Source organism: Anomalospiza imberbis, chromosome 8 (assembly GCF_031753505.1).
Source record: "Anomalospiza imberbis isolate Cuckoo-Finch-1a 21T00152 chromosome 8, ASM3175350v1, whole genome shotgun sequence".
Taxonomy (NCBI): Eukaryota; Metazoa; Chordata; class Aves; order Passeriformes; family Viduidae; genus Anomalospiza; species Anomalospiza imberbis.
In genome coordinates, this window is record NC_089688.1 from 16,014,129 (window position 1) to 16,041,158 (window position 27,030).

The 27,030-nt window shown below is 39.1% G+C and overlaps 2 protein-coding genes across 5 annotated transcripts in view; both read right to left on the reverse strand.

Moving 5' to 3' along the window:
• Positions 1 to 20,065, reverse strand: part of TM9SF3 (transmembrane 9 superfamily member 3) — a 44,882-nt gene extending 24,817 nt beyond the window's left edge. Inside the window, exons 1-4 of one of the 2 annotated variants that reach the window (XM_068197458.1) lie at positions 19,923 to 20,065; positions 11,709 to 11,904; positions 5,305 to 5,427; positions 697 to 857 (exon numbers count right to left, since the gene is read on the reverse strand). In XM_068197458.1, the coding sequence (XP_068053559.1) occupies positions 697 to 857; positions 5,305 to 5,427; positions 11,709 to 11,904; positions 19,923 to 20,000 (558 nt within the window). In that variant the 5' untranslated portion in view covers positions 20,001 to 20,065. Of the gene's footprint in view, positions 1 to 696; positions 858 to 5,304; positions 5,428 to 11,708; positions 11,905 to 14,364; positions 14,486 to 19,922 lie in introns of those variants that run through there. The other variant, XM_068197457.1, reaches the window with a different exon arrangement.
• Positions 20,066 to 21,498: 1,433 nt separating this feature from the next.
• The window catches only part of PIK3AP1 (phosphoinositide-3-kinase adaptor protein 1), a 38,823-nt gene continuing 33,291 nt past the window's right edge, over positions 21,499 to 27,030 (reverse strand). For all 3 annotated transcript variants that reach the window (XM_068197462.1, XM_068197459.1, XM_068197461.1), the window contains 5 exons: positions 26,418 to 26,490; positions 25,926 to 26,081; positions 24,140 to 24,210; positions 23,847 to 23,956; positions 21,499 to 22,793 (listed from right to left, as the gene is read on the reverse strand). In XM_068197462.1, coding sequence (XP_068053563.1) covers positions 22,739 to 22,793; positions 23,847 to 23,956; positions 24,140 to 24,210; positions 25,926 to 26,081; positions 26,418 to 26,490 — 465 coding nt within the window. In that variant the 3' untranslated portion in view covers positions 21,499 to 22,738. The remainder of the gene's footprint in view (positions 22,794 to 23,846; positions 23,957 to 24,139; positions 24,211 to 25,925; positions 26,082 to 26,417; positions 26,491 to 27,030) is intronic.

Below are 27,030 nucleotides of genomic sequence, written 5' to 3' on the forward strand. Positions count from 1 at the left end.
AAGCAATGCATTAAAAAATGGTTTCACTATACAAATGTCTTGAATGTGACAAGTGAACCACCACTTGATTTAAGTAACATCAATAATGAGGAAAACTGAAAAAATTAATTTGTCTCAACCACCAAGCATTGTTTATTCATTACCTTTTATCACAGCAACTCAGTATCACTGCAGAGAGCTTCAGAAAAAGAAACTTAAAACCTTATTAATCAAGTTATATAAATAAGAAATTTCTACTGGAATTGCAAAACAAAGTAAATTTTGATATTAACTGCTTGCAAATCAGAAAGGCTTACAGTGGGTTCTTATCCTAGCTCAGAATCCAGTTCAAACCCATGATACAAATGTCACAAGTCCAAACATGAAGATGATGTGTGCCTACTCATGGGTCCTCTATACTTCCAGTCTCCATCCTTTCAGGGTATTTTCCTTTCCCACTAAAACACATTTCTGCACATTGCAGAAGCTTCAGTTTGTTCGGAGTACTTAAAAAATCATAATTTTACATTTGTTATTAATAAATCTATCAAGGTTTTTCAGCAACAAAACAGAATAACTGAAGGAAGATGCATCTTCCTCTAATATATCAGTACATAGCCCAACATATCGGTACATATTGTAGTATACAAGTACCTATTTTTGAGCTATTTCACCATGCAGAATTTCTTATTACAGGTGCATTATCAAATTACTTACTGAATATGACATCTGGATTTTTGTGTTTGGTACCAGTTTCACCTTTCCTTCACTGGTCAGATTGACATCTACAATTCTATTGCCATTGAAACCAATTTCAAGTTTTTTGTAAGTCCAAAGGTAATAATCTTCTCCATTTTCATCTGCTTCTCCAACAATCCCTGCATAGAAAACAAATTCAAGCAACGATTACAGGTGTGTATTGTACACACCTGTAATATTACAGGTTGTGTAATATTACTATTACAGGTGTGTATTTCAGATATTTTGCATTTACTTTTTAAAAATGTGCATTACAAAGTTTTGCCAGCTAAAAAAGCAACATAAACAAAGAGAACACAGATGAACTTATGCTCTTCTTTTCAACTCCAATATCTGGACTCCACTTTCAATCCCAGGTCTCTGAAAGAAGCATTTTGTAATGGCATTCAAAGACAAAGCATGCAGCTACAAACACTACAGAGCACCCAACAACAGTGCCTCTACCTTTATTTGCAATTCTTACCAGATAAATAACTATCTAAATCCATTTAGCTAGAAATTAATTTTCCCTAACAGAAAAATCTCCCATTTTCCATCTGTCTATTCACTCATTTTTCTTCCTTTTAAGAATTTTACTTTTTCTCTGCAATCCTCATTTACTTCCCAACACATGCTTTTTGCTCTTGTTTGCACAGAAGTTTCCAATGCTTGCCAAAAATGTGGTTTTATATTAGGAAGAAATTCTCTACTGTAAGAATGGTACAGGCTGCAGGTTGCCCAAGAGAAGTTGTGGCTGTACCATGATGAGCTTTATGTTCTCTTCCAACTCGAACCATCCAAACCATTCTATGATTAAGTTCCTAATTTTCAGTAAGTTAGTGCAAAATGTCTCATCTACTACAGAAGAATTTCAGAGACTATGCTGTGCTGGGTGAAAACAGAAAAAGTTTAACAGTCAACAAGTTCCCAGGCTATAAGTGTCATCTTTGATGTCAAATGGCATCTGTAATGATGCCATGCAATCTGTTCCCACGGTAGTATCCACAACCATGAAAATATAGACCTCTAAACTACTTAAAGGACATTTTGATCAATCACTCACTGAAGGAATGAACTAACACAGTGCTTCATATAGTTAGGGAATGTCCTGAAACAATCAAGCCTAGTCTCTCTCCATTGTGGGACAGCAATTCAGGAAAAAAAAAAAACGGACTAATTTTTTCTGAATGTACTTAGAAAGATCTTGTTGTCTTTTTCAGGTCAGAAAATAGTGTAAACCTTCCAGAGCCCTCAAACAGCAGTTTGATGTCATTACCTTCAGTTATCAGCAGTTGAGAAAGGTTAATTTATGCCTAATCTCTACTGAAAATAGAGTACTTCTTAAAGGGCTTGAGGACTTCTAGGGCAAATTTTAAGAATTAGTGTTTGTGCATATGTCTGCTATCATTAAGCCTTAGCAAGGTGGAAAATCATAAAGAACATAAAGGATGAACTTAACTAAAGTTTGCCAGGAGACAGGAGGAGTACCATGAATGCATCTGGATGAGCCCAGGGAAGTGAATGGTCTGCTTTAAGAATAGAATTGAAGAGAAGTTGCCTAGAATTCTCAGCAAACATTAGCACCATCTGAATCCTTTTCTTTTACACTCTTCACAGAGAACTTTATTTTGGTAGCACTAAAAAAGGACTCCAGCCATCTACATTTAGGGAACAAAATTTTGGTTTAATCCAGCTACAAGTTATGAAGCAACAATGAAAAAAAAAAAAAGGATATTGGGTCATACAGTATATACAATACATGCTGGCCTGTAGGTTTCTCAAGATATGTAATCCAAATAAAGTGGATCAACATGATAGCCTTCACACAGTAACAAAAAAGTCATTCAGCACAAGCTATTTTTAATGCAAGCTGAGGGTAACCAGTTCTCAACACTATCCTCATGAAACTAAAAAAACCCTTCTCAGTATTCAGAGTGTTTCAGAGATGCCATCATAACTACTTCAGTTCTTACACCCATGTATCCTGAATAGTCCTAATGGTTTTCTTCATTATAATTACTGAAATTTAGTAACTATTTAGAAATAGTTACAGCTGTGCAACAACAATCAAGCAAAAAATATTTGCTTTCTTCAGCATCTCTACCTGCCACCACATCATGTGGTACTAGATAAGTCTACACAACACACTCAAAGGTACCAGCAAGCTGGCAGAGGCATATGTACAGTAGCATTCATGCCATATTCATAACAGAAATACTTAAAAACTGTTCAGTTAGCAGCAATCTCAGTGCTTTATATTTTAAGAAGCACTCAGAGCCTGAAACATTTCTATTGCTGAACAGAGACCCAGGAAAACCAAAATTATTGCAGATAAGCTATATCCCAGTTTTCTCCACTATACTGGGAACACAAAGGTCCAAAATACTAATTCAGACTTGCAGATAAACACTTCTGATTGGTTCAGGTGCATCACTCCTTTCTCAGCCCCCCACCAAGAACTCATTAATTTTTTGAATAAAAGTCAGGCTAATACTGACCAATCTGCAGTCCTGCTACTTTACCTAAGCTGCAGGAGACACAGACCACAACTGTCAGCACCACCTGCTTTCACACCTGATGTCAGATTATATCCTTACATAATATTACCTGTACTTATGATCCTCAGTCCCCTATTATGTAGCACAGCTTGAGATCCTGGTTCCAAACTATCAAAAGCAGCTTCTTAATGTCTTAGAAAGATGGTACCTATATTCCACATGTTTTCTAGCTGACTTCTTGTGCATAAAAAGCATACTACTGGGAAACATTAAAAACACTGGAATCACAGGAAACCAGATTTTTTAGCTGAGAGCATAAAATTTGTCATGCATAGAAGATTTAGTAGGCATGTTTGTTCTTTGGCATTTTAGATGATGAAACATGACCAGGAAAATAAATCCTAAAAAATAAAGCCTCCAAGACTTGTTAGCCACATTGGATTCCAAAGAAGTCAGCTTAGCATCCATCATCCCTGGGCAATTCAAAGCCTACATACCTGCCACTAGTCTAGAAAAATAATTCACTGGTCTTTTGCTGAAAGGCCAAAGCCATAAAAAATACTGTAGCAACAACTGTCACACATGCATGCTTTTAAAAAGCCTACCAGCAATTGCACAATAGTACAGTAAAGGTCACACAGAGTAATTCATGTCTAGTCCAAGCCTGGCTACAGAGGCATTACAAACAATAAACAAATCGGCTGAAAAGAACAAAATCAATACTTAAGTACTTCTCTCCAGGCACTATAGGTATCTTTTAAAAACAGACACACTAAAACAAAAAAAAAAAAACCAAAAAAAACATACCTTCCTGACTACCAGATAAATAATACATAAATAAAGTGTTAATATTTCTGCCATGTTCATCAGACAGATATTTTCTAAAACAAATTAAAATAAAATAGAGCTAAAAAAAAGCACCCTTTGTCAAAATGAATTAATGATGGATAGCATTATTCATACCAGCTATCAAAGAACTTTTCTTGCATGACTTGAACTGCATTTTTGTAGGTGCTGTGGGACTTTGTTTAGTTTGGGCAGGTTTACCTTTTTCACAGAACACAGGCAACAAAGACTTTATAGCTGTTTTTCATTTCCTCTCAGTTTGTATCTACAACAGGGAGATTAGGCCTTGGAGAGTATGGTCGATTGCTATCAGTGAAAAGTGCAATCTGCAGAGCACTCTTTACTAGGTATGTGATCACAGGTTATGAGAGAGCAACAAAACACAGAGACCTTAGGAGACAATGAAAATAAAGATACACACGTTTTTATTCAGGACACAAGCACTTTTAAACCCAGATTAATAGTACTCAGCAAGAGAAATGTTGAGAATTGTAAAAGAGTAAGTAAAATAAAACCCCATATAAACACAGACAATAAATCAACACTGTTAACATCCACTAAATTACCATAAAATTTAAAAAAACCGTTTTTGCATGAGTAATAAATAGAAGTAGCAAAATAAAGTTTCAACTCTCAAATAAGGAGCTTGTTGATCACAATAACATGGACCTTACACGTAACCTAATTACCACTTACTTGAACATTTGCACAAATTTAAACCTAAGAACTTACTGTAATTACATCAGGGCTTCAGAAACAAACAGCTTTTCACTATTTTTGTATTTCGCTAGTACAGCCATCCTACTGTTCTTTCAATGCAATAAGCCTTCAACTTATTTCACACAGAATGGATTAGTTTGGAAAAGACCACTTGGATAATTGAGTCCAACCTATGACCCAACACCATCTTGTCAACTAGACCACAGCACTGAGTGCCACATCCAGTCTTTCCTTAGGCACCTCCAGGGCTGGTGACTCCAACACCTCCCTGGGGAGCCCATTCCAAAGTCAAATCACCCTTTCTGTGAATAAATGCTTCCTAATGTTCAACCTAACCCTCCCATGGTGCAGCTTAAGATGATGTCCTCTATTACTTTACTTCATATTCTTGTGAATTTGACTGGCATGTAAGTTTCTTGTGAAATTCTAGTAAGGAAGCTTAGTCATTACATGACTCCATGAAACCCACTAGTACAGAACTTGGGTAGGTGTAATCCAGTCATTAATGCATAATATCACTCACCCCATATTGGCAAGTCATCAATATACATCTGGTACCAATAGTGATTTTTGATAGCATACACAAACGCATCTCTTCTTCCCTTGTCCAAGTCAACTTCACAGTAAGTGGTCTGCATCACATCATCTGCAAAAAATTAAAGCACAGTTGAAGATTTATTAATGAGCTGGCTCAAAGCGAAGGCAAATCAAGGAAATGGAGGAATGGACAGAGCTGAAGTCTCCAAGCCCTCTTGGGTATGCTCAAGAAGATAACAATACAGGACACTTAAAAAGGAACCATTAAAGCAAATACATGATTGTGTTCACAAATCTACACTTCTGAATGCAGAGGCTTTGCACATACTGGGCAAGGAAAGGTTTCACAGTATCCTTTTGCTGCTATATCCACACTAAATTAAGGTACAGAAGCTGCCAGCAGATTCACCTGAACAGATGAGATCTAACTTTAACAAGAGGTATGAAATTATTAACAAATACATAACACTGTTTATGACATTATCACTGTTTTAGTATAATCAGCTTCACGGACTAGGAATAATGCTTGTAAAAAAACCTAAAACTTTTCAAAATTCTCAGCAATTTTGAAGAAACTACCCTAAGGAAGAAACAAAGCAATCAGAGTAAAGATAGAGATAAAAATGAGAGAAGACAAAAATAGGAATAAAGCAAAGAATGCACAAGAGACTACATTTGGAAATGAAATAAAATAAATGCACCTCTTTCAGCCAGAAAGCTATTCTTCCCCATCTACACTTCCTAAGTTATACTGTTAGCAGCCATTCCTTTGCATCCCAGTTTCCTTCCCTAATGACTCCTTTTCAAGTGAAGAAGGATGAAAGGCCTCATATTTACAAGACTTCCCACAGCAACAGAAACAAGCTCTCTCACCTCCATCTTAGTAATTGTTTTCATGCTACAAAGAGTAAAGCACAGTAAAAGTAAAGAATTCCAACTTCTCCTCTTTTGTCATCACTGGAATTGAGGACCCATTTTAGTAGACAAAATTAATTTCTGCCCTAAGTACAGCTTTAATTTGTATCAAAACTCAGCTTACTTTCTTCAATACACTAACTACAATATAAAGCCTAAAAGGCAAATCAAATCACCTGCACAGAAAAACCACAGCCAAGCAGAATATTTCTAACACAAAACATAATTTCTCTGATAACAACAAAAATCAAAATATGCCAAGTACATGTGGTCAACAAACTTCTCTTCTGGAGGAAAAAAAAAAGAGTAACAAAACCATTCAAGTCAACAAATGTACCAAGAAGACTTTCAGTGCCCTTACTGGTACATTTCAGAGAAGAAAGCCATTAAAGTTGGCATCACAGCTGAAACAGACATAGAAATTCAAGTTTGCACTTACGCCTTTACCAAGTTGGATCCCGTATTTTTGGACTGTGTTTCCCCCCCACCCGCAAAATGCCTCTCCTTGGCACTTTTTCATTTTAACAGATTTTTAAATTGTCTCACCATTAATTAAAAGGGGGGAAAAAAGCCAACCCACAAACCCCAGAATCATCGTTTTCTTGATTTTTTGCTAAGTAAGAATTCCTTCCAAAATATTTAGCGCTTCACTGTCATACTATGTTCAAATAAAGGATAACACCTTTCTAATACTACATTTTCTGACTCAAAGGATTTTTCAACACAGAGATCAAATGAAAATAAGACATGAATTAAAATACAGGTAAAAGAGAAACTGATAGAGGCTGTGGAAGAAAGCATTTCCCAGGGCTGAGGCAAGAAGCCTGTTTTGGAGAAGTATGGGGGCCAGGCTGGCTTTAGGTGACTCTCTGGTTCCCAGCAGTACCAGCACAGGTAGGTTAGACTGTAAACTACTCTAAATTACTCCATGGGCTTTCAGACTGTGGACTTTGCCACTTGTTTGTTTGTTTCACCAACTGAAATGAGCTATTCTGCATATAATGCTTTAGGATATAAACAGTGAGGTTTGCTGCTATTAAAAAAACCAACTTTTTTTAATAATTTATCATCAAATATCATTTGAAGTGAAATGACTGCACTGACACAAGGCTGCAGATAGCAGTGTGCCACAAAAAAAACTACCTTCACTCATTTTTACAAATCTTATTCCCAGCATTCAGAATACCAGAAGAAATCACAGAGATAGTATCATCACATCTGGATTAACTGCGTTACAAGTTGCTCCAGGGCACGCACACAAAACCCCAGCGGAATCATTAGAAACAATCTCATTCAATTCTTGCAAAACACAGGGAATGACATTACATATGGAGTATGATGCCAGCCATACTGCACACGACAGCTCCTCTCACCTCCCTTTAAAACAAGGGGTCCTTTCCCCAGCCACTGACAGATGAAGCTGTCGTTTAGTTATAGGACAGGATTAGGTGGTCAAGCTTAAATCCACTGAGTTAAATGATTAAATGAAAGAATCTTGAAACAGCATTTGGTGGCTGGGAAACCTGATATCTACTTCATTATAGCTTTACTAGATCTAAGGTTTTGCATATGTTAGAGAATTCTTATCAAAGTTATGGCTGGTTTTCTGGTGCCTCTGTATCAGGGATGTCAAAGTAATATCTGCTATGTAATAAAGCTTCAGGAATGTCAGTAGCACATCTAGGAAATTTTCTAAAATCATGATTCATTAGAAAACTAGTGTGCTTAGCCAGATTTCAAATTTCCTATGAACAGTCAGATCAATGGGGTTTTATTCAAACATGTGCACCATATAAAACCTCATTATATCTGACAACACTAAATGTCATTCTTCTAGAGTTGCAGTAGAAAGTTTTGGTGAAGAACTCTCCATCAGAAATATGGTAATTTAGTAACATTTCTAAATACAATTATGTTAAATCATCCTTTTCCTCTTTAAATTCATCTTCTCTAAAGGCCTTGTAGGATAATATCAAAAATAAATTTTCTAATTGAAGTCGCTATGATACCAATATTCAATACATTTAATAATTTACTAGGTCTCAGGTGTAACACAGGATGTCACTCAAATACTTGAGTAAAGAATTTGACATGTTAATTAAAAAGCATTATTATCCTAGATTTATCTTGACAAGATAATTAAGCCAACTGAAAACTTAGAAGTTATATTACAATATGAGTGTATGTTAATAATGCATTTCTTCCTTCACACAGATATTTATACACATCTGAGACTGTGATATAAGAACAACATGGTTCATATTGCAACAAAAGGAAAATCCAGCTATCCTGTATGATCACATGTATCCTTTCATAAGCCACACTTAATACAAGAAACACTACTTCATGGAGACTTGAATACACTGTAAATTTGCCCCACCAGTCACCACTATGAGAATTCAAGTGGAAACCTTCACCCTCAGAAGGGAACATTTCTGCAGAATCATAATTTTTCTTATGAAAATTATGATTTTCAGTCAGTACTTCAGCTAGTAACAGCTGAAGCCTAAACAATTCTTTGAATATGATGAACATGCAGATTCACGCTTATCTGCTACTGCTGTCCAGTCAAACAATGTTGAGAAGGCAATTATTTTTTTATTGCAGAAGCTAATTTATTAGAACAATTCTATTTCCCTTTCACTCACTTCAGAGGATAAAAACCTAAAAGTATGACATTCAAATCTAATTTTGTAACCTCATATAATACTCGAAAGAGAAAGAAATGCCTACAACTGTTAATCTTGCCATAATGCCAAACACACATAAAGAAAAGCACAGATGCCTGTTAACTCAGAACTTAGATATGATTCACATATTCATGAAGAAAATCTGTACAAGTTTATTACTTATTATCTTAATTATTTCAGCTGCAGATTTTAGATACTCAACACTCCTTCAAGCTGTATCTTTTACTTAAGAACACATGAATCTATTGGTACCAACCAAGCCTCAATCTGTTAACAAAAAGAAAAAGGAAAACAAAAACCAACCAAAAAAACGAGCCACCACAAAAACACCAACAGTCTTGTTTCAATTTCATTGCAGCAACTTCTGGAACACTGATGCAGAGTTGAAGGTAGTATCAATCACACTGAAATAAAACTTATTCATTACAAAAATATTATTTCAATTTCACTGATACAATCTAGTTACAAAAAAAAAAAAACCACAAGAAACCCCAAAACAAACAAAAAAAAAAAACCACAAAAAAAGTGAACACCACTTCCGCAAAGAACAAGGTCTAACACAAAAATGTCACCAAAAAACTGAGCTACCATCACATTTCAACAATCAAACTGGAAAGGAATTCTTTATACAAATGTTAAACTTTAAGGACTGGTCTATGAAATCCAAATTTTACAATACATAAATTGGATATGAATTGTAATGTGTTTATTACAACTTTTAAACCTCTAAAAATGAATTTAAGTATTGCAATCCTCTGTTCTATTCCTTTATTTTTAAAACCTGTATATCGAGGGGATTTAAATGACACAAATTTTACATAATTTCATATTAAATATGAATTTCATACTAAATACTAATAATTACTATTACAATTAATTTATACTTGTTACTTTGACATGTGGAAAAATTAGTATTTTAATACTTTTAATAGCAGATTAAGGATAATAAAATAGAGTTGACGCCCATTCAGATTCACTTCATGGACCACTGCTAGAAACACTAAAACACCTCCTGATGCAGAAGTTGCTGGATAACAGTTAACAGCAAAGAGATTATTGTCTTCATCTTTTATCCAGAGGACACAGACTGCCAGAGAAAAAACGAGAAGTGCACATATACAGCTTCACACATCATCTACACTTACTCAGTAATCAACCAGCTAGCATGTATCATCTGCCTTATTGAAAACATCTGACCTGCAGCCACTTTGGCTGAGAGTTCAATTCACTGCAGGTCCAAATCGGATTATCAATCTACTTAACTCCAAGGTGTTAATAACAAGAATTTAAATTTTTAAAATTCTGTGCATTGGCTACATCATAGCAGTAAACATCAACTCACAAAGTTTCTACTCTTTTCAATTTGATGCTGCACCTAGAGAGTGCACTTGTCACAGGAATAAAAGAATCTCTTTGTAAAGTTGGGGTACTTCAAGGCAGTAAAAATTACACATTGAACTGGCTGTACAAACAAACATTTACCATATTCTGATAACAGAAACTTTATTAATCTTCACCAATGTGTTGAACTGCTGCCAGTTGCCTTCACTGTCCTTTCCATTTTGTGTTTCTGAGGACATTCTATGAGGTTTGACAAGAGAACTATTTCTCCCACATGGAGTAAAATTTTCAGCATGCTACAAGTGTTACAAAGCAGTAGTAGGATTGTTTCCCAGTGTTTCTACAGGTACTCTTTCTTTCTTAAAAGAAAATATTCAACTCCAAATTCCTTTAGTGTGGCAATGCTGTCCTCGATGCAAATTTAAAAATTATGAAGAATTTTAAGTATTAACAAACTTTGTAAAAATCTTTTATTCAACTTATCCTACTGCTAGCAAAAACATTATTAGGTCTTTTATTTTGCAGATGTCCAGTTTTGGATAAAACTCTTACAGCTTACAGAAACGAAATCCCATCTGACTGTAAATGCTCAGACAAGAAATACTATGCTTAAGTTCTCCATCCAGTTAAGCACTAATGATGAAATGTAGTGTTCTGGGAAAAAAGATACAGAGAAACAAAAATTGAATTAAATTAATAACTGTTCAAATTCAAGAGGCAAAAAGAATCTGTTACTATTTGAAGTTCTGCAACTACTAGCTACAGATATCTGAAAGGACACACACAGAGAAATTATACAATAGAAGACTCAGGACTTAATACCAAGAAATATATTTGCAAAAGAAGTTAAACGTCTTCTCTGGAACAGTATGGCAAGATGGTGAGGACAGAGAACAACAGGAAAAAAAAAAACCAAACAAATCAGCTTCATCCTGCTCCATCCTGACTGGCGTAAGATGAGTTAGAGACAGCACTATAAAGGTATCTGTCAAAGTTATTCTAAACTAGACCATAATCAGAAGGATACAATTATCATCTTTGTGTTGAGGTGGAACTTTGAGATGTTGAGCCCTTGCTACTCCTTTGCAATTGCAGTGAGTCTACAAGTATTCATCATCACAGGAAAAAACTACATCTTCAGAACTGGTAATTCCAGAATATTAATTCCAGTAAATAATCAAATATTCATATGCATAAAACTTCGTTTTACTTTGTAAAATGATATCAGCTACTTCAGAAGCAATATCTGCTGCAAGCATTTTCCTTTAAGGGCACATAGATGGAAATTTCACTGTAAACTCAAAAGCCAGTGATAGTACCAATCAACCATACAAAATACACTCAGCTGCTAGCAGCAAGAAAAATTCAGTTCTTCTCATTAAAAGATCAAGTTTGAAGAGTCTGTGTATTTTTCAAGTGACTAAATGCACTTTGAATCACTTACCTTTAAATTTGATGTCAAGACCACTAAATTCCAATTCAACTCCTTGAAGTGCTTCCCCTAGGGTTTCATGGTAATGGCCAATGCTTTTTTTTGATCCCACACAGAAAGGGAGAGAGAAGTATTTGTATGTTTCTTGGCGATTGTGGTAGGGTCCTACAGTATTCATCCATAGAACAACTTCCTCTTTGTCCTGGTACTGAAAGATAAAAGTTACTGAGTTAGACGAGAAGCCCAGCTGAATAAAAATGTTCAAGAAACTCTTACTCATATTAACTAGCAGAGCAGGATTGCTCAATCACAGGCAACAGTCAAATTTAAAGACAGCTGAGCACTTTTGTCTTTTGCATGACAAGGACTCTAGGATAAAATTTCAGCCTGCTTTCACAGAAAAAAAAAGACAAGTTGATCATACAGTTTCTTACAGCCCATCAGTGAAGTATCAGACAAGGGGGATTTAAGAAAGATGCAGTGAGCAGAAGTCTTGAAAATAAATAAGCTTTTACTAATTTTGTAAAAACACAGATCAGTTAAAAGCAAAACTATGCTTATCACAACTGAAACAAAGGAAACACCACATTATTGTCTTGTTAAACAAGATCTTAGCAAAGTAGTCAGGCAATCTACCGACACTGACAAATATTTTGTATTTTCCTAATATGCAGCTCCCTTTCTTTTTAGAAAGGGTATAAACTGCATTCAAAATTCCCAGAAGAGCATAATGTCTCACAGGAAGCACTAAAATTAAATTGTTGCATACCTACAGTAGCCAAGAACCAAAGTCAGACAGAAGAACTGTATTTTGATGCATTTCCAACAGTCCCACAGTGAAAAAACAGAACAGCAAGAAGTCTGGTGGCTGCCACAGAATTCTCTCTTGGAACATTCACTCTTCACTATCCATAGCTACTGTTAGCCAGGAAAACATATTCCTTGTCTAGGAGCCAATAATTTTTTTCAAGCCCATATTACTTCTGAACAACAAAAAACAGTACTTAAAAGTCATTATCAGTATTCAAATACTGGACAAATTCAGGAAAATTAAATTATTTGAAATAATAATTTGCATTATATCTGTATGCATCTGGATGAGGTATCAGAGTTGCTGATTGCTATACAAAGTCTCTCACACAGCACTACTTCACCTATAATTTCAACAGAATAAGAGGGACAGGGACAGCGATATAACTTCTAAGGCAGGAAAAAACCCTACTTATAATTATATACACATAAAAGCAAATCACTATACAGGTCCTGAATTTTTTTAGGTACTGAAGTATAAAGCATTATTATAAGACCAAAACACAGACACAGAACACCTTGGAGAAGAAAAGAAAGCAAAATGTTAATTAGACATAACTATTATAAGGTGCACAGGTAAAATACTGAACACAGTTCTCTATCTCCCTTTTAACAAATGAACAAAGGCTCTTCATTTATTTGGAACAACTACAGTCATACCAAGAGGTCAGTGCAGAAATTAAATGAAAAAAAAAATTCAGATGAAGTGTTTAAAAGTTAAAATCAAGGATTTAAACAAAATGCTTTGGAAAATAATTTAATCCCTTTAAACTAACACACCATCTCAATTAAAGGCCCATCTTTCTTGTTTACAAAAATGTACAAAGGTCATTCCACCCTCTTATGTGAGTGATTTCCTAAAAGAAACTTAAAATATCTTACTAATTTCATTCTGAGCTGCAGCAGAGACCAAACACTTATCAGTTTCACAAACCTGCCCCTTTGCAGACCACACACTTCAGAGCATTTCTGACAGGTAAAGCAGGTCAAAGAAGCATCAAATAAAAAGTAAGCAACAAGAGAAAGCAAGACAAAGTAGACATTCCTCCTCTCTGTCAGCAACCAGAAAGGTTGTATCAGTGCAGCACAGTTGTCCAAAGAAAGTTGGTAAAGATAACAGAAAGCAAGCAAAATCCCAGTTCCACCCCCCTCAGCTGCAGAAGCAGACAGTGGAATCTGCACTTCAAATCTGCCTCTAGCTCTTGCCAAGGGAGCATGGGACAGGCTGGTCCCTATCTCTTCCTAGCCTGTTATTTCTATCACGTCTTCTGTTTCTTCCTCTAACAGCTGCAGAACATATTTCCAGTCCTTTCTCAAAATGGTCTTTACTTGTCAAGAGCCCATTTTTGCACTACTTGTACCAAACAGCTTACATGTGAGCTGACCTATGTCTCTGTTTAACCTTCAGTAATAGAATATGACAACATCCTTAGGTCTGTCAGTTCATCTCTGGCTGCCTGAATAAAGAGAGCACTGACCACTGCTTTTCTCAGCTGTTCGTTTCTGACATGCTTCATACTGAGCTGGGACCTCCACATTTTTGGAACCATACCAGAAGTGACAGACGAGGCAGAAACCAATAGATTAAGAACATAATATGCAAAATCTTGCTATGTTTTTTGATCTACCAATGTAGCCAAACAGTAATTACAACACCTGCAATAAGAAATCTGGTCTTTGCTTGTCTCTTATCTGCATGGGGCCTAGTCCTTCTTCAGGGCCTACAAGTTTTTCCCACAATGACTCCAAAATGCCATCAACCTCCTCTAGAGAGAAAAGGGGCCACATCAAACAGATGCAAAGAATTCAGTCTGCATTTATAACTTCCTCCTTTCTCACAACCACCCCAGAATAGCAGGAGATAAATCTTTTCAGGACTGCTAGGTAAACAAACACAACACCTCAGCCAGCCCAGGCTACACCTCACTCACACAGTCCTTAGGCACAGCTGTCTACCATCCATCAGTGCTCCCATCAGGTGCTCCTGCTGACCTCCTCAAATTAAGAGCATTGAAGAAAGCAGAACAACTTAAGCACCTTCAGCTTAAACCTGGGGGTGGTGTCTAGCAGAAACCGAAGGACATTTTCTTCTCTCTACATTTCTTGGGTTTTACTCATTGTCGATTATAAGGATGAGCTTTCATATTTAAACACATTTCTCTCACATGACATATCTAATCCTTGCATTCTTAGCCTTGTGGTAGGGTAACTCGGTGGAAGAACACAGTGCTATTAAAGAGTTCAAGTATGGCGGTTTGATGTTGGGTTTTCTGTCTGGTTTCTTTTCTGTTTCATTAGGGCCTTCATAATATCAAAACAACTATAACACATAACAGTGCCAACACAAAGGAAAACTTATTTAGGCAAGACAAAGCACTAGAGTATTTTGTAGGAGACTCTACTGTCACCTCTTTATGAGAGCTGCTAAGTTTGAGATGGCTTACATATAATACACCTTTCAACAAAACGGTCATGCTATGAGAGAGAACATAAAGTAAGCCGAGATGAACATAGTAAATGACAAGGCAAAGAAGGTCAACAAGATGCTGCAATCTGTACTCTGGGGTATCTCAGCAAGCTCTTCTGGTTTTGGTTCATATGAAGGGATAATATACTGCATATAGCTCAGAGATCCTAATTGTATTCACAGACACAAGTATTTAACAACTTGGTCACAGTGCCACAACTCACATAGTCCAATACTTCCACGTGTGAGAGAAGGCTACAAAACACAGTTTTACTTATGCTTCACTTACTGTAATTTATGAAAAAATGTCTGTAAGCTTTACATATTTTTCTGCACTAAGCTTAATATCAGCTCAGTAATTTCGGTGGCTATATGGAATATATAATGATATATTTACAGATGCTGCCTGAAAAGTCTCAGCACAGACACAAGTTACCTACCATACAGCTGTTAAACTAAGGGATACACACCTTCAGAAACTTTTTTCCATAATTGCCAACCAGGTGGTGGAGGACCAGCTTGCACCTCAAATGCAACTATGTATCATCTACAACCCTCATCACAGCAGAGGGCATCTGTTCCAAAGCAGCACAATATGGTCACACTGCCTGTTCAGAGCACTGGGCTGCAGGGATGTGCCCGTGCAAGCTAAAATCACATCCAGCCTATCTACAGTTCTTCCTTGTTGCCAGTATTGATGGGTGCACTCTAGTTCCCTGCAGAACACTAAACTGGCAGGAAGCTTGTGTAGTCTGGCATGGCCAGAAGTGCATCTCCTCTATGTAATACAGTTAGTGAAAAACTGGGGGTGTGCAGCACTTTGAGACTTAATATAAAGACAATTTCCATACATCTATACAGTTCAGAAACTATTCAAGTTCACGATTCAATACTGACACTACCTGCAGTACGTCACATGCATCTTTCTTTCCTGTTACCCAACACGGCAGTCATGGTGTGGAAAGCAACTTTATGTTCTCTTTGCACAACTGTAGAAATTAGCATGCTAACCCTAAAAATAGACTATTTATTCTACAAAACAATTAAGGCTAGATTAACTCAGTATACGAAAGGTTGCAGAAAAATATCTGAGTCTGTTGCTGATATTCTGCATTAAACCAGGAAAACATTTCCCCAAAAAAATGACAGGAGACAAAAAGAGGATTACAACTGCCAAATCTCATGTGATGATTCAGCAAAATAAATTCCAATCAAGACAGTTTCTTTCAGAAAATATGCAATTTTACTCCTTTCCTCGAATAGAAGCCTGGAATGACATGCTTCACAATGCACATCTTTCAGGGGGAAAAAAGGACCAACATTATTTGTTAATGGCAAAGCAAAGATATAGAAGCAAGACAAGAAATACAGGAGGCAGCAAGCAAGGCTAACCTGGCAAGTAATATCCCAGGCTTGCAGTCCTCAGTATCTTACAGATATTCTATCTATCAAACACTCTGATAATACTCAATGTTTGCAGCTCACATCCACATTATATCCATCCCAATTAACTGTGGATTTCAGCCTCATGCTCTCCTTTGGACAAAGCAGGCTATTTCCAGTAACACTTCTTTATTTCTCTCTGCATTTTACACCTCACCAGGATGTGTCTAGGACTGTACTGGTGGCACAGGCTGAACTTCTGTACATGCAGTACTTTTACTGTTACACTTCCTAGATGCACAAGATTGCTCAGGCACACCATGTCCTGCTTCCATGACATTTATTTCACCTCTTCAAAATGGAAACACAACTTCAAAGAGGAATCAGGCTGCTCATCTGCGCACAACTTCATATGCAAATAAGTATTTTACATGAACTGAAATGTTTTCCACAATGTTTCTCTGACAATTTTCAGATACTATACAAAGTTCCTAATTCTATATACTAATTTTAAATAAGTCTTACATGCTCAGGGTTTTAATGTACTTGATCAGGGTATAAGTCAAGCAAAAATGCTTTTCTCAACCATATCGAAATAGGAATTTTGCTACACAATATAGGCTGGGTTTTGTTTATTTTTCAATGTTTTTCATATATTTCTCATCTTACAGAGCACAGACAATTAAAGTAAAGAAACATAAAAATTTAAATGCTACCTACTCTCTAGACCATTCTCCTGCAACAAAAACCACAGGATATTTCAGAATGTTTTATGGTTTGTCTATTACATCATCTATTCCAACAACTCTAGCAATAGAAGATGTGAAAGCAAAGGCCAGGCAGGAGCCCCTCAGCCCTGTTTCTGCAGGACCAGTATACATTGTGATAAGGCCACCAGCACACCATTGATACTATTGCTTCCACAAAAGGACAACTGTCAAAAAATGTTGCAATTATTATAATACAGAAAATGAGCATTACATTACATGCTCTGAAGCATGAAAGTAAGTGAAAGAATCACCAGCCAAATTTTCAGTTAGTTCCTGATAAACTGTTCTGTCGTGGTCTGAAGCTATGCTGCTGTACTGTCTTCAGACAATGGAGATTTTAAATACTGTGGCAAAAATTTCTCTTCACTAGCTATTCATTTTAAATACCCATGTCTTTATCTTATAATTGTATTTACACTGTTTTTCCTCCAAAGAAAGGCAGACGTGATTTTTAAAGAGTAATTCAAATTTAAGATAAAGTATATAAGCTGTTGATTCAATGACACTATCCATACCTAGTATCTCCAGAAACAATAGCATAGAGCTAGAGCTTCATGCAGAGTCCTCTCACAATTACCTTTTAGAGTATTTGCTTAGAAGTCCACAACCACAAAATAAAGGATGTGTGTAATACAAATTACAGGACACACTGCATGCTATTCCATGTCACAGCAGCATTAAAAGCTTAAGGCAGCACTTCTGTCGGTCCAGCATGCTGAGCACTGACAACACCCTGTACAGCTGTGTCAGGATGCACCAGCACACCTTCCTCCAGGGAACTGCACACGGAGGAAATGGAAGGATAAGGAGAAGGACGTGTATGCCTACCAACAGGTCTCGAGTCTTAAAGTCAGTGAAAATTTAGTTTGAGATTACCAAATCCTAAATTTCCCTTCCACTTCTCCAAAAGTGAGCAGAGCCTTCAAAATGTAGTAAAGCACTTTGATTATAAGAAAATTAATCTCCCAGCTGAAATCATATTTAAAACTGAAATTCATTAAAATGCAGTATTTAAGGAATATTTCCTTTAGGTTCTTTATCTTAACATCAGTATTTAAAACTGAAATTCATTAAAATGCAGTATTTAAGGAATATTTCCTTTAGGTTCTTTATCTTAACATCAGTACACTACTACAAAACCCTGGCCATGCTTCATTCATGCTATTAATGCTACCACTCCAATCTCCCACACAAGATTAAAATATCAAAATACCCAAGCAAGGAGACAGCCTTCCAAAAAAAGGTAACTGTCTTTCTAGATCAACTATTCCTAACCTATCACATAACCTATCCAGTTAATAAACTGGACACCATGTGAACAAGAACACTAAACCAAAATAGACTTATAATCTCTCAGAGTTGAGTAGTTCAGATGAAAAAAATTACAAGCCTTCAAAAGGAATTTGTGATTCCCACAGGTAATTGCTTAGGTAATCATACAGAAGACCTTAAAAACATCAGAAATCACTTTTGAAGGGAGAGCTCAAACCCAAACAAATTCAGTAACAGCTTTAATTTTTTTCCCTAGAAGATTACCAATATTAATTTAATAATGAATAATCCCCCAAGTCAACCAGGCCTTAAAATAAACACAGCGCCATGCTGAAAACCATCTCACCTCAGCAGAAGCCTCACTCTAAAGCATAGGTTCAGCAGCAAAACTGGGACCTAAACCAGTTCAAAGAATATCTCTTTCTTGAAAGTACTGAATATTAGATTAACTTTTCTGTCATTAACTGCAGCACCAATAAAACCCTTTCCCTTTAAAAAAATAAACACAATCCTAATCAGTTTTAGAGTCCTCAAAAATAAATGGAATGAGGCAACTAATTAACTACTTTGTATACAGAAACTATCAATACTATTTATCTGTTTTATTAAGAGCACTTGGTAAGCTTTACCACATCTCACCCTGAGAAAAGTACGTTAAGAAACTCAGCAAGTGTTTACCAGCCAGGCTGCTCCAGAGCAAAAAAAGTCCTGATAGTCAGAGAGACCCAGGGTTTAATCATAGCCACGTTCTAATACACTCCACTTGCAGCAAACAGAAATGGTTTCTAGGAAAGTCTCGTTCCAAAATCACATCTCAGCTCATCACACAAACTTCCACTTTCTCACACTGAAAGCCACGGGAAACACCACTCCGATGTAAAATGAGAAACTGACGAAGCACTAGTATATTTTTCCTAGAGATTCTTTTTGAGTAATATTGCGAGCACTTCAGAAAAACTATTCTCATGCCAACGCGTGAGCGCTCAGCTCAGTAGTATTTAATACACCCATTTTCCTTGCGGGTCCGTGGCAGCGTCCCCGTCCTGCTCTCACTGCCCAGCCCGTTCCCACGCTATCCCTGCCTCTTCCCGAGGGGAGCTGTCACCCCCTGTCCCGCGGGGCTGTCAGAACCGCGCTCCGGCTCGGACTCGCGCCCTGAAGCAAGAGCAAACATCCTCCCGAGAGGAGGGCAGAGCAAACAGCGCTCTCCAAACAAAGCACGCGTACCTGCCGCGGCGTTTATCTGCTCCAGGAAAAGGTGGGACACCCCGCCCGGCCGCACAAGGATGTTCAAACCGGATCAGAGAACCCGGCGGCCCTGCCCCGAGCGCCGAACCAGATCGCGGGGCCCGATTCGGCCGGCGCGACCAGAACAGCCCGAGCAGCGCAGCGGGCGCGGAGGGAGCCCCGCGGGGCGGCAGCCGCCCGCTCCCCCCGAGGCCGCGGCCCGTGGCTCCCCGTCCCTCCCGCCCACCGAGCCGCGCTCTCCGCGCCGCCGCGGCCCCGGCCCGACCGCCGCCTCACCGTGTGCTCGTGCTCGTCGGCGCGGGCGCGCAGCGGCAGGAGCGGCAGGAGCAGCAGGAGCAGCCCGGGCGCCGCCATCTCGGGCCTCGGCGTCCCCAGCAGGCCCCGCCGCGGCACCGGCCCGCGCCCGCCGCCGACGCCACTTCCGCCCCGCCCGCCACGTCACCCGCCCGCCCGCCGGAACCGCGGGGGCGCTCCGGGAGCGCTCCGGGAGCCCCGCGGGGCGGGCGGAGCCCTGGAGGGACCGCGGGCGGGCGCACAGCGCCCCGCGGGCCTTGGGCGTAGCGCGGCCAGCAGGAGGGCATGGGAGCGCCGTTCTTCCCAGATGGAATTGTAATTGGTATTTCGTTTTGATCGATAAAGTAATCGAAAGGTCTTTGGGAACGGCGGGACGCAGGGCTGTGTACAAGCACCCTCTGGAGCACAAGTCTTGGGAGCAGTGGCTGAGGGAGCTGCGGTTTTTGAGCCTGGAGAGGAGGAGGCTTAGGGAAGACCCTTACCACTCTACGACTGCTGAAAGGAGGCTCCAGCGAGGCGGGGGTCGGTCTGTTCTCCCGGGCAACCAGGGACAGGACAAGAGGAAAGGGGGCCAAGCTTGGACACTAGGCGCAATTTCTTCACAGAATAGCTGATCAAATATTGGAAGGGGAGATGGTGGGATCACCTGGCCCTGGAGGTGTTTAAGGAAAGACCGGACATGGCCGAGTTGATACGGTGTTGTTCAGGCCGAGGTTGGACTCGACGCTCTCATGGGTCTTCTCCAAGCTCATCAGTTCTGTGATTCTGTGATATACACAGGCTCATTCGCTACGCCATTCACACAAGCAGCAGCAGCACACGGAGCCGCAGGGGCCCAGGGCAGGCGTTGAGGTGGCACAGCCACACCTGGACCTTGCTCAGGATAAGGTTTCTGTCAGTGCTGGCTAAGACGAAGCCCACCTTCTGAGGAAACCTGCCTCCAGACTTGGACCTACCTCGAAGTACAAGTCCACAGTAAGAAAAACCAAACAAAGCCCTCAATACAAAACGCTCATGGTATTGAACATTGATTCATCAGACAACTTTAAAATTAATTACAGTAAAAATTTCAAAAGTTATCTTATATATTATTTTAAAGGGGGGGCACTACACCATCTCAAATAAAGAGAGCCAACAAATTAGCAGACATACAACAAATGACATGAGCAGAAGGCAGGAACTCTATGCTGTTCCATCTCATCCATGCTTTGTGGAAATGATGCCAAAAACAGATTTCCCTGTTACCGTCATACTTATGCTAAAAGCTTTTCCTCTTGTGGTTTCACACATTCACTCTACCTTCCCTGAACATATTTCACGAGGTATATTTCATCTGAAGACTTTTCCAGAGATTCAGGAGATAGTGCATGCGCTGTTTCAGTAGGAGCGAAGTCCCTGTAGAGATAATTGCCAAAACCCATGCAAAAGCCGTGCTTGTATTACACACACACACATACAGACTAAAAAAAGAAAACCTAGACAGTTTTGATAACACCATATGTTTCTTTCTAGTCAATGCATCTCAGTCCAAAATAGAGTAGCTTACCCTTGGGAGACAGGAGGCTTCAGCATCTTCAGTTTATTCGGTACTTAAGTCTCTCAGTCAGCACCAGGGCCAACCAGAGCCATCTGCTGCAGCAGGGTTTGCAGGGCATGCTGTACAAAGAACAAACACTTTCCCCAGGCCTGCCAGCTGGCACCTGAGTGTGGTGGATTGGTTGATGCCCCTACAATTGGCCAGGCCATGTAAGTTTTTACAAGCAATTTTATTATCTGTTCAGTCCTTGAACACTAATATGCATCAAAAACACTGTTCAAATTTCCCTTTCCATTTTCCCTCCCAAGTATATTCTTAAGTAATCAGCAATCTGCATGCATGCTGTTTTCCTCTCTGGTCTCTTCTGATTTTCAGTTTTAGTGCATTTTTCATCCTGGCTGGAAGCAATACACACCACATGCTCACCCACACAAAATACAGATACAGGGGCTGCATACATTGAAATGTAAGAGGCTGAAAGCAACTAGATGAATCCAACCTATGTGGAACACACAGTCTGGTGGCTAAGCAGGTGCATCGCAGTTGGCCTGTAAGAGGCTTGAAAGACATGACTGCATCCAAGAGTAAAGCCATCTTAGTGCTGTTCCTTTTTTCCTTGATAGGGTGAGAGTCTTGCAGTGATTGCTGGTTACTGAGATCTCTTACTAATCCAGCGGCAGTGAGACAGCAATGCCTGAAACTACAGCTGCATCTTCAGTTTCCCTCCCCATAGTTTAATGATTGCTAAAGGGGGATGCTACACCTTCTGAAAGGTCAGTATAATTATATCCAAAATGTTATGCCAAGCAGTAGTACATTCACCTGTTCCTGCTGTAATGAGCATTTTTCAAGCGTCTTATTTTCTTTACTTTTCAAGCATGTTTTCCAGTCAAGCCCTGATAGACTGTATTGAGAGGTTTGGTAACAATGCTTATCAGGATTTAGTTCCTAAAAGGACACATGTGCTTTCTTGATCAAATGGGATCTTCATGTTGGTGCAGGGCTCCCAAGACACACAATGTTCTTCCCAATGATGATACCTTTTCTTGAAGCTCCAAAGCACCAAAATTCTTCCAACTTAAAAAAAGTTATAGAACACCAAAAAGTCCTAGTGAAAATCATGGGAAAAGTCACCAGAGCTTCTGGGAGGATGAAACCATTTGGGTCCCACTTATAAATAATTTAACACGGCCCAAAAAAATATCTGTACAAACACATATATAAACAAAAAAAATCTCATATTCCACAGATGTTGAAAGATTCAGCGACCTCTTGGGGGCACAGGTGGAGGATAAAAGCCTTCACAGCTTACAGGCCTATAAAAAGACAGATAATGAAAATGTGTGTAAAAGTAGTAGAAAATAGATTTCTGCAATAACATCATATGTAAGCATACTGTACAATCAGTAGTCATACAAGAAAAACAGGCTGATTGAGCAACAGAGCAGATGCCAAGCTGCCAGAGCACTGTTCCTGTCCGAGCTATTTCTTCTGTCCTTAAGCTGCAGTAATTCTGCTATTACTGGAAAGAGATGCTATAATAGCTGTTTGGAGTAAAACTTTGATAGTATGGTAGCTTTCTCCTGACATGAAGATGCAATAGGAAGAGATCAAAAGATTCAAAACCTTTTTTCAAGCTAACTGCAGATAAATTCCAGCTATTTCCTTGCCAAAGCCAAGCCAACGACACAGACCTTGCTGCACCCACGCAGTGGCAATTGCTGCTTTAAGAGTTAGAGAATTTTATTAGTATTTGTACTGAGAGAACTTTTGGGGAATAGACTTCATAGACTGGCACTGGTTGGACTAAATGAATGTTTACAAGTTATTTAAGTTTATGATCAAATGTCTTCAACACCTTCTATAAAACCAGTGCAGTTCTTTCTTAGAGGCCAGTAACACATGTAAACATATATGCTTTGGAGAGATCTGAACTTTGTAGAAAGAAAAAAGTCCAAGAGAATGCCAAGAAGAACTTCCCCCTGCACTACACTTTGTATGTTCCAAGAGGATTATTTTCAGGAGGGTCAGGTACTAAATCTCTGCCAAGGACAGGATGTAACTCCACCTGGGTCAGTCTTACTATGGCAAGCACTGTGTGCTTCACTAGTGCTGCCCCTCGCTGTGCATGAACTACAGGGACAGCACTGCAATAGCCTTGTTACCAACTAGGAAACTTATTCCTCCACATACAGATGAGAAACAATGACCTTACAATTCCTAACATTGTGTGCTGACAGATAGCAGTCTGGTAGACTTTGTTCAAAAACACACTCACTTTCTGCCTTTGCTAACTGCCTTGCTTTCTGTCCAAGGTTTCCATAAGGATTCACTGAAAGCACACATTTTGAGCTGCATTATAGTTTTACCTGCTTGCACCTCGAGGAGGCACTCTGGGAGGCCTTTCTGGGAAAGGAAGCCTCTCTGCTTGGTGAGGAATTGGGCTGCGGCTCCTTGCTGTTTCTGGGACTTCACTGTCCTACAAAATGAAGATAAATGTTTACAGAATGGCAGAATCTGGTCCTTGGTATCTTCACAAAAGAAGTGGCTATGTTTTAGCACTTCTCTAAATGCAATGCCAGCTCTGAGCTCTTTTTTCTGCATGAAAACAAAGACATATACTTAAGGACAGCAGAACAGTATAGCAGAGGTGAGAGCTTACCTCACTGTCCCCTTCCATCCCACTGCTGACACTCAATATACTCCGAGTGCTGGAGCGGTTACTTGCACTACCTGGAGGAAGCGAGAGAAAAACTGATTAATAAACCCTGGTGATTTAACTACAAATACCTAACTCAGGGCTCTTTCTAACCTCATGCTTAATTCTTACAAATATAATTAATGCTTGTTTAATTTATTTTCACTGTTTTTTTCATATATTTGAGATCCAAACAACAGCATTTCATACAACACAAACCACAGGACCAAGCCATTCAATTATGCTTTCTTTCTAGAAGATTTCTGCCTTATCTTTCTTTGTCCAGTCTTCTGGTTAAATACTCACAACCATAATCTAACTGAAAAGATGCAATGCCAATATCATCTGGAAAGTCTGGCAAATATTTTCACAAGGGTTACACACCCAACACTTGTGTACATTTAAATTATCAGTCCCCATATCTTTAACAACTTCATGAAGATAGATGGCTCTGAGCACTGTCACATATTCATTCCTGGAGTGACTGCTTAAGAAGTTACTGTTCCAAATAAATAACTATTTACTACCCCCTCTTAAAACAATCCCAAATCATCACAGGAATGTTTCCTAGTCTATTTCCAAGCTAAAAACGAGTTTGTTCAAACAACCTTCAGCACCCATCTATGCAAACCCATTAAACTGTTATGGACTCAGAGTAGGGATTGTTTTTTTCTGTCAGTCATGCCAATTCCAAAGGTGAGAGCAACACACAAACATATCCTACACTGCTATGGCTGGTTTCAGTCCTAAATAGATAACATTCTATAAGGCTGTGAAATACTGGGACACTAATATTCAGAAACCTGTACACTGAAATGGTGGCTAGAGAGGTTTTCTCTTATGATGCAGTCCCTCCCTGCTACCTTGGTAAGTCTCATCAGCTGGTATAAACAGCAGCACTTTAGAGTGCTAAATACTGTGGTAGGGTGCATTCTCACCATCACATCGTGAGAAAGAGCGCCAGGCTGCATACAGAGAGCTCTGCAGACTTGTTAACGCTTCTCTCACATGTGCTTGTATGCAAGTTACTGGCTCAGCCAGCTGCCTCTGGCACCTATTCTGGATGTATGCCAGCTGCATCTTGCCAAGAGTCACAAAGGTGGTAACCTCACAGGAAGTCAGGTTTCCTTTCAAAGGACCCAAGTGATCCCAAATGATTTCTTCATTAATTGCTCAGTTCGCAGTAAGAGCAAGAATGCAGGGATTTAATTTGCACAAATTAAACGTAATGAAAAGCAAAGATAATAAAAATGTGCAGACTGCCCAAGTCACTCAAGAGGTCCCACAGTTACCAATGAAAAATGCTGTCCTTTATGTAAAACAATTGAAGAAACAACATGTAGAGACTGGTTTCCAGCCCTTCAGGCCAGAAGAGCACACAGCCTGCTGGCAGTCACAGAATGGGAGCATCCTTCCCAATAAGGGAGCAGCTACCATCTACTTTTAAGAACTGAAAACAGGTGGTATGCCTTCCCTGAGAAGGGCTCAAGAGAATCTTTTGCTCAGCTTTCAGGTTCTCCTCCTACAGAGATGCAGACAAAAGATGCCCAAACCATTTGATGCGCACCTGGAATTGCTTTTACAGTTTTGAGAACAGCTGGTCTGAGGCATGCAAGGTTTGGGGTGGCATTGTCAGTGCTGGGATTCAGGAACAAAAGTCCCATCCCCTGGGTTGACTCCAGGGTAAGGCTTGGGAAGTGTGTTCCATCCAGCTTTCCTGTAGGGACAGTGATGCTCAGAGGTTGCTTACTTGTTGTGCTGGATGTGCTTTCTGTTTTCCAGTCTCCTCGTTTTAACTCCTTTTTTGGTGGAAAAACATTTTTCCTGGGGGTGTATTCATATATTCCACATTCTGTTTTCCCCAAAGTATTATGAGAATGTCGAATGGGTACTGTAATTTCCAAATCTGGAAGGGAAAATGGACAGCTCAGAAAGGTCTATGTGATTATAGCCTCCAAGGGAGAGTTTTGCACTTAAGGACAGAGTTAAACACAATTGCATAAGGACAATCATAACTGTACATGACTGAATCAAGATGCACTCCACAGATGGGGTCATCCTTTTTTTGGCTGTAGAAGTGAGAAGCAAAGCAACTTCCCTAAGTTTCTGACAAATGGCACATGGATGTGCATATTAAAATATCACAGAACCACAATACACATGGACACATATCTGCCTGAAGATCTTGTTAATATGGTTAGCTGCTTCATTACTAGAGAATATCAGAATCAAAGACTGTTACCTGCACTTTTGTCTTTTTTTTGCTTTTCCATTTGCCTCCTGGTTATGCTGTCTCGTAGACGTTTCAGATTTTCCTTAAAACATCAAAAGATATTCTTTTCAGGGCTTTGGATAAAGGAAGATGAACAGCTTTCTGACAAAACCAGTATTATATTTTAGCTAACTTTGCAGTCAAGCTGTAACAAAGCTTGCTAGACCTGGCTGAAGTCCAAACCATGTCAACAGGTTTTAATCTGTTCCTTCCAGAAACCCACATGTGCCTTTCAGAAGCCAAGTTTTTTTCTGATGTTCATTATGTATGTTAAGGTCAAGTTCACATACGCGCAGTGGCACATAATCAGCAAATTGGGTTTACAACCCCCTGTATTTTCTATTTGCATTGTGACACTGGCACAGAAAAAAGACCCACAATCAAGTAACTGCACTGTCCTTTCTGTACTAATCAACAGATTATTCTGACTGCAGGGACAGGGAAGACTGCCATGCATCCCAGAGTGTAAGGTACAACTCAGAATTCAGGCTATCCCCAATGAAGAAATGTAACTGGAAGCAAAGACTCTTCACCATTGTGTGGCAGCATATTATACCTTAGAGTACAAAAAGGTAGGGAGAAA